The sequence below is a fragment of the Hakea prostrata genome, chromosome 11 (genome assembly GCF_041222555.1).
Source record: "Hakea prostrata isolate BN-2017 chromosome 11, UWA_Hpros_2, whole genome shotgun sequence".
NCBI classification, from domain to species: Eukaryota; Viridiplantae; Streptophyta; class Magnoliopsida; order Proteales; family Proteaceae; genus Hakea; species Hakea prostrata.
Genome location: NC_142610.1, coordinates 20,288,936 through 20,305,443, shown reverse-complemented (window position 1 = coordinate 20,305,443; position 16,508 = coordinate 20,288,936). Strand labels below are relative to the sequence as shown.

General features: G+C 38.4%; 3 protein-coding genes across 3 annotated transcripts; 2 read left to right on the top strand and 1 right to left on the bottom strand.

Moving 5' to 3' along the window:
* Positions 1-360: 360 nt before the first annotated feature.
* Positions 361-1,792, top strand: LOC149000729 (Cytochrome b561/ferric reductase transmembrane protein family). Its single transcript, XM_089140470.1, has 4 exons — positions 361-537; positions 649-697; positions 790-989; positions 1,237-1,792. Exons 1-4 carry the CDS (start codon positions 409-411, stop codon positions 1,498-1,500), a joined length of 642 nt encoding a protein of 213 aa, XP_088996596.1. The 5' UTR covers positions 361-408; the 3' UTR covers positions 1,501-1,792.
* Positions 1,793-2,857: 1,065 nt separating this feature from the next.
* Positions 2,858-5,413, top strand: LOC149000728 (Tetratricopeptide repeat (TPR)-like superfamily protein). Its single transcript, XM_089140064.1, has one exon. The coding sequence runs from the start codon at positions 2,904-2,906 to the stop codon at positions 4,860-4,862; it is 1,959 nt and encodes a 652-aa protein (XP_088996190.1). The 5' UTR covers positions 2,858-2,903; the 3' UTR covers positions 4,863-5,413.
* Positions 5,414-10,365: 4,952 nt separating this feature from the next.
* On the bottom strand, positions 10,366-15,609 carry LOC149000727 (protein OBERON 3-like). Its single transcript, XM_089140377.1, has 2 exons — positions 13,417-15,609; positions 10,366-11,125 (listed from the first exon to the last, which is right to left on the bottom strand). The coding sequence occupies exons 1-2, from the start codon at positions 15,281-15,283 to the stop codon at positions 10,551-10,553; spliced, it is 2,442 nt and encodes an 813-aa protein (XP_088996503.1). The 5' UTR covers positions 15,284-15,609; the 3' UTR covers positions 10,366-10,550.
* Between the last annotated feature and the right edge of the window lie 899 nt (positions 15,610-16,508).

The following is a 16,508-nucleotide window of genomic DNA, read 5'->3' as shown; positions in this document are numbered from 1 at the left end:
CTATCACCAGAAGCAACTACATTCCCTAACTGTAGTCTCTGCAAAAGGGAAAAAAATTTACTCGCCTGCTTACCTGTGCCAGTGACCGTTCTTCCTTAATCTAAACAATCCTTTCTCATATAAGGTTTTCGATTCGTGGCGTGTGGACCAAATTAATTAAGTGATGATACAAAGAATTAGTACTTTGATATAGATGTTCTTTCTTTACTTTTCATGCGATGCCTTGCTGAAGTAAGGGGTTAAACATAAAATACCAAAACCAACAGACAAAGCAATCTCCAGAACGTAATAGTTATCTTTCCACTTTTAGGTTTACATAAAAACCCATATCTACAACCCTGAAACAAACCCAATTCCAAGTGTTAATCTCCCAGCTTCTCTAGCTTCAGTTCTAGTTTCAGTTCCACCATGGCTTTTCTTGCCACTGTATGTGGGCACCTCTTTGGCATATTAGCTCTAATTCTCTTGCTAGCATGGCTGTTACATTACCGTGGTGGAATTGAACTAGATTCATACCAGGCTGAACGTGTGTTCAATGTAATCAAGCTCATAGCTCTGCCCATAATTCAAATTTATTTGAATTAATATGATGCCCAGTGCACATTTATAAAGATTGATTCATTTTCTTCCTTCCTAATACTCTTGCAGGTACACCCATTTCTCATGTACTTCGGTTTCATCTTTTTGGCTGGTGAAGGTATGTATGGCTTTTTGGCTTTGCCCATATTATAGCAACTGCTAAATGTGTGTCTCTCTAACTGATGCTATTGTTCTGGTGTACCAATCAAGCTATTATGGCCTACAAAGTAGTGAGGTCAAACAAGAAGATTCAGAAGCTTTTTCACTCATCTCTTCATCTTATGGCGATTGTGCTTGGGATCATTGGAATCTACGCCACCTTCAAGTATCACAATCAGAAAGAGATACCAAACATGTATAGCTTGCATTCATGGATAGGCTTGTCAACCTTCATCATATATGGTTTGCAGGTTAGAACCTTAGAAATTAACACTGGAAAAGCTATGATCATAAGGGTCTTCACTATCCCACCATTGAACTCTCAACCGTCCCTCCCTAGAACTAACTCTCTTTCAAATGCAAGCTCATAGCTAAGAATGTGGGTATGTCTAGAGTGAATTGGAGAAGCTCATACTAGAAGTTAGAGATTACCATTATCTCTTCAATTGAAATGCAAATTGCTTGGTTACCTGTTATTCACATATTTTTATCTTGCAGTGGATTTTTGGGTTCTTTACCTTCTGGATGCAAGGAGGCGATTCAGCTAGAATGTCATATGCTCCTTGGCACATCTTTTTTGGTAGGATCCTTCTATACGCAGCAATTGTCACAGCAGAGACCGGACTAATGCAGGCAGCAACCCTTTTGCAGCTAAAAACTAGCAATGAATCTCACCTTGTCAACTTCACTGGACTGGCAATTCTTCTCTTTGGCATTGCTGTGGATCTCACTATTGCATCTGTACCACCAGATGCTTTTTAATTTATTTCTTCTTCTTCTTCCTTATAATTCTCTTACCCACCATACCTTATTTTCATTCCCTTTTTCAATAATTTCAAAACCCTTTTAATTTTTTTTAGTGTAAATGTTCTTGAGCATATGAAGTAGTGACTTCATTGATGGAGTAATATTATTTATTGGATTTCTTTTTTGGGTTTTTGGAGGATGGATTGTATTATAACTTGTTCATGAGATTGTTGTGAGTGTTGTATGTGATGGAAGGTGATTGATGTAAAAGAAAAGAGTGACTTGCTGGTGATAATAAAGCTAATCTAGCTGGATTGTTATTTGATTTGATCTTGCTTGAATGTTGTGTCCTAGCTGGTGCTTGTGTTGTGCTGGCATTGAGATTTAACTTGTGTAGGTAAACTTTTAAAAGCCAAATTTTTAGGGACATTTCAAGATAATTAGTAAAAAAATTAAATTAATAATAATACACACTAAAACTATCCCAGATTCTATTAAGTCATGTTAAATAATTTATAATTTTTAAATTGTAGTCTCTTGATTTCACACTGTTGTCCTTAATCAAATAGAATCTAAAAATTCTTCTTTTTTCCTCTATGAGTTTTTTAAAATTCTTCCTTTCATCCTAACTAGTCATTCTAATGGAAAAGGGATGTCTACTAATAAGATACAGTTTTGAGGTGTCTATATTTTGTTCGCCAATCATCTTAAAATGTCTTTGAAATTTTCTCTTTATTTAAAAGAGCCATTTACATGTAAATCTCCTTAGTGGATCACAAACTAATGTTAGGTCATCTTAGTGCAATGTAGGTCCCAACCAAACTAACAATTTTAGACACCGTTAAGAGTCCAAACATTAGTTTATGATCTATTAAAGGGACTCACAAGTTATTTAATATATTATATTATTATATTTTTTTAACCATATAATTAATGCTTAATGAATAATTATCTTTCTCTAAGTTGAGTTCAAATCTCACCCAATGTATTAAGTAACAAACCCTATCTTGACCCTTGATGTATGGATCCTCTGAATATCCGTCTTGATCCTTGAGGTAACTGATTGGGATCCACACGTAATAAATCGCACCCCTATTACATTGCGTAAGGATCCCTAAAAGTAGACTCTATATCTGTCTTGACCCTATAGTCTTAAAAGATTATGGAGTTACACCCCTATTTCATTCTCAAATTCAGTGTAGACTCTATATCTGTCTTGACCCTTGAGTCTTAGACCCTGAGTGCACTCTGCAACCCTATTACATTGCGAAAAAGTGTGAAGAGAGCACGGACCAGACTCTCTCGACCCAACCAAAACTGGACTGAACCGACCATTTGATGCTCCAAAGGACCAAGGGCGATGTGTAATCTCCTCCATGTATACAGATGAGGAAAGGATAAATCGATAACTCTAGGAGATGATGATACCTGCCCTTTCTCTTCCGACCACCATAACGGTTGTCTCTGGTCCTCCGATCCCAAAACACAAATCTCCTCCTCTGGTTTCAACTAATCCAATTTCCAACTTCAGAACTCTCCTCAAATCTGGGAAACTAGACGAAGCCCTTCATTTGATTGAAACCTCACAATCAAATGGCTGCAACACTCAGCCCAACCTTGAAAACTACTCTCTCTTCCTTAGTTCCTGCATCGCCAGAAAATCCTTGGAACATGGCCAAAGACTTCACCTTCAACTCCTTCTCTCAAGAGACACAGCTTGTCACCATTTTCTCAATAATCCCACCTTGAAAAGCAAGTTCATCACCCTCTACTCTGTCTGCGGCCAAATCGAGGAAGCTCGTCGTGTTTTTGAAGATGCCATTGAGACTTCTGAACATGTACCAGCACCTCTCTGGGTTGCCATGTCCATTGCATATTCGAGAATTGGGGAATCTCAAGATTCCCTCCATGTTTACTCCAAGATGCTTCATCGGAGTGTCAGAGCGGGTAATTTTGCATTCTCGTCAGCGCTTAAGGCATGTTCTGATTTGTCGGAGTTTTTGATTGGTAGAGCAATTCATGCCCAGATTTTAAAGTCCGAAGACAACCCAGATCAGGTGGTGAACAATGCTCTTCTTAGATTCTATGCACAATGTGGGACAGTTGAAGAAGCGCATCGGGTGTTTGGAGAAATGGGTCAGAGAAATATTGTTTCCTGGAACACCTTGATTGCTGCTTTTGTATGCAGGGACAAACCATTTGAATCTCTAGACACTTTTAGGAGGATGCAGAGTGAAGGAATAGGGTTCAGTTGGGTCACTCTCACTACAATCTTACCTGTCTGTGCTCGACTAACTAATCTTCGTTGTGGCCAAGAGATACACGCTCAAATGATTAAATCATCTAAGCAACCAGATGTTCCAGTACTGAACTCGCTTATGGACATGTATGCCAAATGTGGAGCAGTGGATTACTGCCAAGAAGTTTTTAGAGGAATGGTCAGCAGAGACTTAACATCTTGGAATACAACGCTTAATGGGTATGCGATCAATGGGTGTATGACTGAAGCGATTGATTTGTTTGATGAAATGATCGCAATGGGCTTCAAACCAGATGGAGTCACCTTTATTGCGTTGCTTTCGGGATGTAGCCATGTTGGTCTCGTGGTTGAGGGACAGAAGTTTTTCGACAGAATGAAGAGAGAATATGGAGTTTCACCTACTGTAGAGCATTATGCTTGTTTGGTGGATCTATTGGGCAGAGCTGGGAAGATGAAGGATGCACTAGATGTTGCAAAGACGATGCCGATGAACCCAAGCAGCAGCATATGGGGTTCATTGCTTAATTCGTGTCGGATCCATGGTGATGTTGAGCTCGGAGAAGTGATGGCTGAACGGTTGTTTGAGATTGAGCGAAATAACCCTGGAAATTATGTGATACTATCAAATATGTATGCAAAAGTGGGAAGGTGGGAAGCTGTTAAATCTGTGAGAGAGGTGATGGAAAAGAAGGGAATCAAGAAAGAGACAGGATGCAGTTGGATACATATCAAAAACAGAATTCAAACTTTTGTAGCCGGAGGGGGCATTGAATTTCGCAATTCAGAAGAATATAAAAAGGTCTGGAATGAGCTGAAGGAAGCAATGGTGGAGATCGGTTATGTACCTGATACAGGAGTAGTACTTCATGATGTAGAGGAAGAGATCAAGGTAAAGTGGGTCTGTTGTCATAGTGAAAGGCTTGCAGTTATGTATGGACTCATCCATACTGGTTCAGCAATGCCAATTAGAGTTGCAAAGAACCTTCGTGTTTGCAGTGATTGTCATAATTGGATTAAGATGACTTCAAAAGTTCTAAGAAGGTTGATTGTTTTGAGAGATAAAATTCGTTTCCACCATTTCAAGGATGGTGCATGTTCCTGCAATGATTACTGGTAATGACACCATCGAAATGAATAATGTAACATTTATGATCATCTTTAAGATTAAATTTTAAGATTAAATTTAGCGGAGCAATTTGTCATCCATTGGTAATGCAGTAGTCTTCTCCAGATGAGTGAAAACTGGAACCACTTGCAGGACACTGGGTTGCGGGTTGGGTTTGAGGGATCTGGGGTGTCTCCCTGTGAATGAGCAGATTGATGTCTTCAAGAAGTATAAAATCTGAGACCAAGTCATCTAAAAGGTAATTCATAAAGACCTTGCATCTTCAAGCCCAAACCTCCAAGATTGCATCTTGATCTTTGAATGTTTTTGTATATCATTGAAAGTCTCCTGAAAAAGTGAGAGAAGTGCTAAGTAGTGCATAAAAGGTTCCCCTCTCTCTCTCTCTCTCACACACACACATATGAAGGAGAGATTTGGTAGTGCTAGAGAGTAATTAAGGGCCTGTTTGATTACATGAGTCTGGAGATTTCAAATATCTAGAGATTTCAAAGCTATAGATTTCAAATTTATGGAGTCATAATTTATAAAATTAAATGTTTGGTTGTGCAATGAAATATGTGGATTCATCTTAAAGATCAAGATGCATTGTATATCATTGAAGTGCTAAGTAGTGCATAAATGTTTGATCGACGTGATTTTTGTAAATGTGCAAATGTATAGCTTTTTTTAAATCTCTGGATTTCACCCCTTACCCACAAATCTACAGATTCACGTTTTTAGTGTAAAAAGGTGAATCTCTAAATTTCATGAATCTAGAGATTTTTACAACCAAACGGGTATAATTCTAATCATGTAACCAAACAGGCCCTAAGAGTCTCTAGTTTCGCCCTTCTTCTCTCGCATTTCTCTCATCTCTCTTTCCATTTCAGTACACGCTCTCGCTTGGTACCTGCTGCTCTAACTCCACTTAGTTGCAGAAAATCTCGTTCCACCAATCTCTCCTCATCTTTAGGATTCTCCGAAATCATCTCCTTCCCCTTATATTTATCTTTCCTCGAGACTCGTTCTCACAAAGATGACTCAGAGTCAAGTTCTTGCGAACCCGGATTTCCAATTCTAGAATAAGATTTTGAAGGAAACCCATCAAGACCCCTTTTTGAATCGGCCCCAAATCAGTACCCTTATCAGAATATCCAATTTTCCCATGTGGGTTATTCTTCCCTGAGATCTCTTCCTCACAAATATAACTCAAAATCAATTCTTGCGAATTTCTTAGTGGTTCTGGACTCTTTGTATTTCCTGCTAGGTATTCCGAATGAGCTCTACAATTTTTCAATGCTCTACAAAAATGGAGAACGCCACATATTTGGAGCAGAAAACTTTGCTGAATGAGCCGATGATCCTAGAAGGGAGTGACCGATCGTTTTTCCCATATGGGTTCCTAAGATAAATTTAGAAAATTGAAAACCCAAAAGTGTAAAACAAAACATCTATAGCTGTGTTGATTTCTTGCCGTTGGATTATAAGACAAGACGTGGCACTTTCATCAGCGCCCAAACAAATGTCTTGTACAATAGTCCCACATCGCAAATTAAGAATAAAACAATCGGCTACTTAACTTAAAATTTCCTTATACGTTATACCTTGAAAACCGTGTTGCTAGCTGGACAATGTCGTGGGATATAAATGTATCAGAATTCACGAGGCGTTTTAACCAGGGACGGAAAAAGCCCAAAACTTTTATTTAATTTGAAAGCCCAAATTTTTTATTTTAAGGTGCTTTATATTAACAAGAGATGGGAAAAAATGAACATCTGTTTAAAGTGTCAATCGGTACAGTTTCAGGACGGTATCAACTTTGAATAATAAGATACGGTTTCAGTATTTGAAAAAATGGCTCAGTAACGTTTCATGTTTAAAAAAACGGTTTAAACACGGTATCTAATATGGTACAATTTTTGCACGAACGAACCTATGTCACTTTTGATATTAGTTCATATGATCCTAATGAAATTGCAATCAAACAATCGATAGAGTATAATATTAGTTGAGATAAAACAAGTAAATCTAAGAAGAGAAGTGAATGACAAACCAAAAAACTGAAATAGAAAATTAGGGATAGGATAAAGTGTTTTAGTTGTAAAATTACATTTATATCCTTTAATTTGGTTCCGTACCAATTCAGTACGGTTTTGGTACAAACCGACAATATGAGTACCAAAAACCAAAACCGTATCAAAAAAATTCGATTTTGGTACGTATCGAATTTTAAACGGTGTTGTACGGTATAGTTTTAATCAACGCGGTTCAAGATTAAACAGTTTCGGTACACAATTGACACCCTTAAGTTGTAATGCCGGCAATCATCAAATCGTTCTTGAGTATCAAATAAGATAGAAGGCAGCACCCCACAAGGGTGAGATGATTGAGATGATTCTTGCTGAAACAACTTGAAATTCCTAGCTTGTCAGTGCAGTATATAGTTGCAATTAGGCTAAAACATCAAACCTTATTGATGACATTAAGGCCATTAAAATGAAGTTGGAGCTAATGTAATTCCTCAAACCAGCTAGTAAACACTTGTCTGTTAAAACCATTCAGAGCTAGAACTTCCTTCTAAATCACCTTGAAGAAATTACACGAGAAGAAGAAGTGGTCAATTGTTTCGACTAGGGCCATGCAAAAACCACAACTGCCCTCGGATTGACCTCCCCAATCAGCAACAGCGTCCTTGGTGGAAAGCCGATGATAACACGCAAGGAGAGAATGAATGCAAACCGTGGTTGGTTTGGTTTGCAATATTTCAAATGATGCTTGCCCAATTAGCATTAGGGGAACATTAACAAGTCACATCCCAGGCCAATTTGAGGGAGAAAACACCAGTTGTAGCCCTCCATTTTAGGTTCGCAAACATTTTCCCAAGCTAATTTATGACATTCAGAATCAGAGTTGCCTTCTCGCCAAAAAAAAAATTCCCATAATACTCTAAATTTTTTGTGTATTGCTGAAAGGGATATAGAAAGAAGCAGCCCGGTATGAAAAAATTCCCATGATCACCAATCGAAGTAGGGTTACACGCCCCGCATACGAGAGCGCATGATGTTGCCAGGAATTTATTTTATTTTAAACATCCATATGACCAAGGTTTAAAGTATCGGTATCGAGTATCGTATCGGTTAGGTGATTTTAAGAGATATCGTCTGTTATCGAGTATTGTATCGCTCTTGGCTAATGTAATTTAGTGTAATTCGATGGAGAGACGTATCGAGATGTATCGTATCGGTTGGGTCATATATGGATACGTATCTGCTAGTATCGTATGGTATCGTGAGATACTTTAAACCTTGCATATGACAGAAGAATATGGATGTTGCGGCTTGCCATGATGGATTGCAAGCTACTCAGTCAAGCTTTGATTACGTTCTTTTTGGTATACATTCCATCCAAGATCATTCAAGTTGCAGTCTTGCATGCACTACCATATGGGTTGGAACTTTGATGTCCTGCAAAAAATGGCAACCTCCCACATATTTGGAGCATAAAACTTTGCTGAATGAGCTGATGATCCTAAAAGGGAGTGACGATAGTTTTTCCCATATGGGTTTCTAAGGTAAATTTAGAAAATTGAAAATCCAAAAGTGTAAAACAACACATCTATACATGTGTTGATTTATGGTCGTTGGATTAGAAAACAAGACGTGGCACTTTCATCAGCACGGAAACAAATGTCTCCGTACAATTATCCCACATCGGAAATTAAGATTAAAAAAATTGACTACTTAAGTTAAGATCTAACCTCATAAGTTACGCCTTCAAAACCGTGATAGGAGCTATCTTCAAAGCGGACAATATCGTGGGTAATTGGATTTGGATTTGGCATATCAATTTATTAATAATAAAAAATTTAAAAAAAAAGAAAAAAATAGAAAAAAAAAAAATTAGTACGTTCCTTGATAATGACTTAAAAGCCCACGAGGCGTTTTGCTTCATGATAAATGATTTTGAAAATTTTACTATAAGAAATCCCACTTTATCCCATGGCAAAGATTACAAATCTTTGATTGATCAAAAGGTCAGCATCTTTGAAGAGATGAGTCCAACTCCACCTCTCAATGGATTGGCTAAGTGCCTATTTGGTTACATGAATCCAGTGATTTCAAATCTCTGGATTCATGAATCTGAGAATTATATACCCATTTGGTTGTAAAAATCTCTAGATTCATAAAATCTAGAGATTCACCTTTTTACACTAAAAACGTGAATCTGTAGATTTATGGGTAAGAGGTGAAATCTAGAAATTTCAAAAAAGCTATACATTTGCACATTCACAAAAATCACATCGATCAAATAGTTTTTTAGGATGAATCCACAAATTTCATTCCACAACCAAACATTTAATTTTATAAATTACGACTCCATAGATTTGAAATCTATAGATTTAAAATCTCTAGATATTTGAAATCTCCAAACTCATGTAACCAAACAGGCCCTAAGACCATCTGTTGGTGCTTCCTATTGTCAAGCCAGGCGGGAGCTTGTGGCGGACCATCAGATAACATGACTTAGAGCATCATTCTCTCTCTCCTTTTCAATCTATATATTTTGGAATTTTCCTTGGCTTCATTAAGCAATATAACATGGGCCATCAAATGGAAACCTTGACCAAGATCTCGATTCGACAGCAGTAAATTTTGCTTAATGGTTCAACGCCATAAAACCCAAGCAAAATTGCATATTTTGACATTGAAAGAGGGTATGGTATGAATTTTAAAACCGTCTTGTCGTAAAACATAATCCATAAATTTCAAATTTTTGCTTAAAATTTAGATTTTATGGATTCTTAAAGATTGGGTGGAATCGATGGATTCCATTTATTGTGGTTAAAAAAAAAAAAAAAAAAAAAAAAAAAAAGGCAGATTCACGCATGGGGTTCCATCGGCGCATCAACATTGCCACGACTCCATAAATTTGAAATCTGATTCCATTTTAAATCCATGAATTCATCCAACAAAACAAGCCCTAAGTATCCTATGTAAGACCCTCTTTAATGAGGAACCGCTATAATGCATCTTGATCTTTAAATGCCGATGTATTTCACTAAATATCTCCTGAAAAAAGTGAGGAACTGCACCGCCCCCTTTTCTCCCCAAAATAAATAAAAATAAACAAATAAAACGAAGAAGAAGAAGAAAAACATGTACACCTGTACCATGGGGGCATTGACCCCCAAGAGTGGGAAGGACAACTCTCTCTCTCTCTCTCTTACATATTGAAAGAGACATCGAATGACCAAAATCAAGTCTCTCGTATTCACAGAGATTTATCTCCCACCTTGAAGGGAAGGGAAGGGAAAACCAAAGACAAAGGTGAGATCACTTTGAATCAAGGCCCAATTAAAACCCAGGTAGATATGGTTGGCCCTGGCATCAGCTTCTGCCTGAGCTTGGCAAATTAAAGCCCTGCCCAGTTACAACTCTGCAGTGTACAATGTCGCATGATTTAGTAAGGTTTACCGGAGAAGTTGGTCATCATGGTCACTGAACAGGTAACAAGCACATCCAATTTCCTATCTAAGATAAGATAAACAGTGAAAAATCTTACATACACCAAGCAATTTTTGCAATGATAACTACTCAAAACAAGTTACATGCCGCCATCATCTACACCCATTGTCCATGTTGCTGATCATTTGAAACCTTGCCTTCACTCCATTCTCATCACATCAGATATCTGCTGTGTTTACACCCATTGCTTTTTTGTTGCCTCCATCCTCTCCAGTAAGCCTTGAATTTGAGTCTGCATTCTGCTCTTCATATTGTAGTATTCAGCACGGGAATTCTCCAAGATCTTGAGCTCTTCAAGCTTCTTCCCCTGCCTCTCCTGTGTCTCCTGTAAGCACAATTTAGCAAGCTTGCTGGCATATTCTTCTTCCATTTTCTCACTCTTTATACGGACCATCCGCCGATAACCCTCTGCCTCTCTCCGTGCGTCATCCGCATGGCTCTGGAAGATCCTTGCTTCAGCTTCCTTAATTCTCACAATGCTTTCCAGGCTGTCAAAGCCATCTTTCTTCAACGCCGACTCCAGCTCATCATCAACTCTCCGCTCTCTTGTGAAAGCACTGGTAAGAATGTTCTGATTAACATCATTTGACAGCAGATTCTGCCTTCCACTTGAGGAGCTCATGTTGTAAGTGGTAGATTTTGAAGGGGGAGAACTAGTATTAAGAGAAACCACATCTGCTTGTTGACATATTTGAGCCATAGTCAAGTCTTTTGATAAGATACCAGAACCAGGAGTTGCTGATGCACCATCTGTATTCCGTAAGATATAACAGGGGTCATCAGTAATAGAGAAGACATGCTCCACACACAAGGCAGAAACAATAGACATCAAATCGCAATAAACGACATTCAAATTGATAAGATTCACTTCTGCCTTAGGATTTGAAACATGGGTAATTTTGAAGCTCAATTAGAGGATTGGAACCCAGAATGACAATGAAGCATAACTTTTGACATAAACCAGGTAATAATGTACCCATAATGCAAAACACCAACTAATTTCGGTATATTCCTGATTTTTCATGTTCAATAAATGAAGCACCATAAAGCAACCACATAAACCACCACCACCACCACCCCAAAAAAAAGCAAATCCATACTGTGCAGAATTATGTAGAAATATATGGCACCACTATCTAGATATATAACCACTTGTGATCTTATATAAGACTGCAGTATTCATGTTGAACCAACTTGGAGGGTTTCAGTAAAGCCCAAAAAAAGAAAATAATAAATTAATAAAATTAATAATAATAATAATAAACATCTTTTCAGCTTCCAACAGCCAATTTGGAGCAATGTTTACCATTGAATAACCATGGATATCCCTCCTTGTTTCACGTCTGCAAGAACATTGCAATGTACAGCATACCATCTTCAGTGAAAGTTTGAATGTGTAATGCTCCAAATTGTAATTCATTTATTACATTCCAACACAAGATCCCATTAGAAGGATGCAAAGAAGCACATTGTAGGAAAGAATGTATGCACAATGAACCAAAACACCAGGTAATTGGTCACTAAAGTTCTTTGTAATTCTGCCAACCTTGGCACACATGAAATAAAGCCCACCCGCTCCCAAGAAATTGCAATCAGCTTACTTCTTCAAGAAAGATCTCATTGAGAAAGAGTTTCCATTACTCTTTGCTCCAGACCTTAAACGGCCCCACAAGTTCAGGGACCTCACCAACTACTGGCAGCTATAATGAATGTTAGAGGACTTCAGTAATTGTCCTAGATTTGCTATCTATCGTTAAATTCACACTCTGGTTATCAAACTAAGATGAGTGGTAACACATGATTTGGAAACTCAGAAGCTCTTTCCACTTAGGAGTTCAACCTCCTATCAGTGGTTTTTAGTGTTAAATGGTTTGAAATCCCAATACAAAAATAAAAACAAAGAATTTGACAATGTCTAGGCAGCACTTCTCTACTATCAAAAATATTTTGTCCTTGGGTGAAGAAAAGTTGTATCCCATTCACAAGGCTGCCACATTAGCAGGTCTTGGGAGGTCAAATCCATGCAGCCTTATCCCTTATTTCCAAAGACGTTGCTTGTAGGACTTGGACCCATGACCAAGTGTTCAGAAAACGACCACCTGCCCAAATTAAAACTTGTCCTCGAAAAAGAAGCTAAAATAAAAAAACACCCTCCGTCTCCCATTTCAAACAAATACCACTACTTGGTCCATGGGAAACCTCATATAATCATTCAAAAAGGGAACACAGAAGGCTCTACGAAACCATACTAGGAGTTTAAACCTATGAGGAGCTCCACATAAATATTTTGTCCTTAAGGGAAGAAAAGTTGTATCCCATTCACAAGGCTGCCACATCTAGCAGGTCTTGGGAGGTCAAATGCATGCAGCCTTATCCCTAATTTCCAAAGACGTTGCTTGTAGGACTTGGACCCATGACCAAGCGTTCAGAAAACGACCACCTGCCCAAATTAAAACTTGTCCTCGAAAAAGAAGCTGAAATAAAAAACCACCCTCTGTCTCCCATTTCAAACAAATACCACTACTTGGTACATGGGAAACCTCATATAATCATTCAAAAAGGGAACACAAAAGGACCTACAAAACCATACAAGGAGTTTTAACCGATGAGGAGCTCCAAATAAATAGAAACCTCAGCACCTGATTACAGATACTTCCATATCAACAGAATATCCTACCATACAACAGTATCACACAAGAGAACATGAATGAATAGTAGTTAAAGTTCAAACAATCTCATTCAAAAATCAATTATTTCATATCCAGTAATTAGAGATTAAAAAAATTGTGTATCAATTTCCTGATTAGAAATAAAGGCTCTCATGGGAAAGACTACTTTGTCATCAGCTAGGTAATCATTCATCACCAGTATGCCACCTTGAATTGGCATGAACACCTCCTTCACTGATGTAGTGAATAAAAAGTGCCCCTCCCATAAGACTACTCATCAACCACGATCCTACCTTTCACATATTAACAGTTTATAAGAAATAATATCAAACATAATGCAAAACCCGAGATGGAAGCCTTTGGGAGACTTACACTTGAAGAACTGAAGGATGGAATCAGTGGCTTCCGATGTAGAAATAATTTTGCTTTCAAGCTTCAAAAGAGTCTCCTCAGCCTTAATCTGCAGCTCCTTGTCCCTGAAGTTCTCACTCCCCCTAAAGATCTTCCTCACACAGTCAAGCTCCTTTTTCAGGGTCTCATGACCCCAATCTTTTCCACAGCAGAGAAAGACATCCTTGACAAATCCAAACATTTCAGAAGGATGGTCACATCCAAGACAATAGAACTGCATCTCCGCAGTCCCCACAGACCCCTTCTTTTTGGGCCCTGGCCTAATGAGGTTTCTCTCAATCCCACAAGAGGCATGGCACCAGTGAGAACAAGCATCACAACCAACCCAACTGCAAGTATTAGAAGCACAGTCAAAATTCGAACACACAGGGCACATGCAAGCACTACAGAATCCCTTCTTGGTAGAGCATATCTTGCATTCACAGTCATCAACAGGTAATATAACCTTGCAGTTCACATTGCGACACCTCAAAAGCAAAAAGATCTCCACAAGCTCGGTCATGGGAAGACGATTCTTCTCTGAAATGTAACTCGCAAGGCCAGTTTTTATTGCAACCAAGATCTCTAATTGTTCCCTACGAGACTTAGAGAGAGTCTCAGAATTGAGGTCCGATCTTCTCTCAAGCCGACTTTGCAAATTAGCTAATTCATCCTTCTTCTCAGGCGATTCTATGAGATTCCTTAGGTGCTCCTTTGCAGATTCAATCGTCTCATCTGGAAAATCTTGAATTGCCAGAGCCATCACAGGGATAGAATCTGAGACGATATCGTAAAGAACCCTCTCCGGCCTCGTGAGCTTTCTCGCTCTGATCCCATCGGAACTCCTCCGAGAAGCTCTTCCTCTCGAATCCATCGACGCCGTGTCTTCTTTTCTTGGCCTCGCCGGGAGTTCCGACGGAAAGAAGGACTGGTTATCAGAACTCGTGGTTCTGTAAAGACTATTACACGAATCCTTGTTCATCAAACGATTACTCTGCATCAATTGATGGCCAAAACCACCGCCGATGCCACCTCCGCCACCAGGGTTAGCCAACACAACGCCGCCGTCACCGACGGGCCTGAAGCGACTGTGAACCGATCCATTTGTTCCCTCTCCACAGTTCCAAATATGGTCAGTATCTTTTTGGTGACTCTCTGAATACTCGTAGTTCTCGGTGGAGGTAAACAGTGAGCAACTAGGGTTGTGAGAGTTGTGAGAGAACGGAACAGAGTAAGAATACGAGAGCGAAGCAGCGGTGAAATCATCAGAACTCGCCGTCCTCGTATTGTTGTTCGATGGAGCCAACGACTGAATGCTTCGACTAGGTTTATGGTGAGCAAAATGATCCCCACTCGGCGAAGAGTTGAGAGAAAGAGAGACATCTGGGAGTGCTAGAGAGAGATTAAGAGTCTCGAGTTTCGCCTTCTTTTCTCGCATTTCTCTCATCTCTCTTTCCATTTCCAGTTCATACTCTCGCTTGGTCCCTCCTGCTCTAACTCCATTTAGTTGCAGAAAATCTCGTTCCACCAATATGTCTTCGTCTTTAGGATTCTCCGAAATCACCTCCTTTCCCTTATACCTATCCTTCCCTGAGATCTCTTTCTCACAAAGATAACTCAGAGTCAGTTCCTGCGAACCCAGATTCCCAATTCTAGAATAGGATTTTGAACGGAACCCATCAAGACCCCTTTCCGAATCGCGCATCAAATCAGTACCCTTATCAGAAAATCCAACTTTCCCATCTGGGTTATCGAGATTTTGGAAGGAAACCTTCGGTTTAAGCTTGTTTGTCGTAGAACCTTCAGTTCCCGGAACAAAACCATTACAGAGATCGGTATCTGAGAACATGGCTGGTCAAAACAAAATAGATTGAGCGAGAGAGATCTCTCCACCCCCAAAAAATAGAGAGAAAAAAAAGGCAAAACCTGTTGAAGGAACTAGACTAGAAAGAGAAGCGAAGATTCTCTTCTTCCCTAGTTCTTCTTCTTCTACTCCTACTTCGAAACTCCAGTTCTTGTTTTATTCTTCTCTCCTTTGGCGAATCTTCTTTTTTATCATTCTGCAACGGTTGTTACCGCCGGTGTTCACATGAACAAACGGTGATTCTTTCATGCCCCAATAATAAAGCTTGATGATTTGCTTTTAGGGATTACAGAAACGGTAAAAAAGGTGAAGGACACGAGTCAAACCTGAAGAAAAATGAAACTCACCTCGAATTCCTGGGGAAGTATCTAGTGCTACTCGTATGATCTTGAGATTAGTAGAGTCGAGCATCTGTATAGATCAGAATAGATCTGTATCGTTCATTAGGGCAAGAAAGTCAGATCTGTTGCTTAAGACCCATATCCCATGGATTGTGGAGATTTATTACAATAACAAGAGATTTTAATTTGTAATTTTGAAAAAACTGTGAAAACGTGTCTCAGCTCTTAGTGAAGATGTCATGAGTTGGATTCTATCAAAGAGTATATCATGTAAACAGAAATATCTCCATCTTCAATATATAAAAAATTATATATTTAAAAATAAATAAATAAATAAAAACCACATTAATCAAAATTTGATTGAAAATTTTCGATCTTATCTCTCAAGTTACCCTCTCAGTTGGGGGGAGCACATTGATATTTTTTTATCATACATTTTTATATAGGACCCATGTAGGATATACTAAAGAATTTACGTCTGAAATATTTTATAATATTTAAATGTAAATCCTACACTAAAAGTGTAGTGAAAAAATGTTAGTTCCTCTCCCGACGAGGAGTTGATACTCGACTCACCCATTACGATACCTAATTTTTCAGTCAACCTCTCTATTACTGACACTCTTAGTTTCAATTAGTTTTTATTTATTTATTTTTAATAATTTTATATTATAAGTTTAAATACTATTCATGACTTATATCTCCTGAACTTTGTGAAAATTTACATGAACCATGAAGAAGTTGCAGACGGTAGAGGATAAAAGAAAAAGAGAAAAAAAACTAACATAGAATTTTTCATTCTATTCTTGTTCTTTTGAAATATTTAACCTACTTTACTTAACTGTAATTTTTTAGTGATAGGAAGTAAA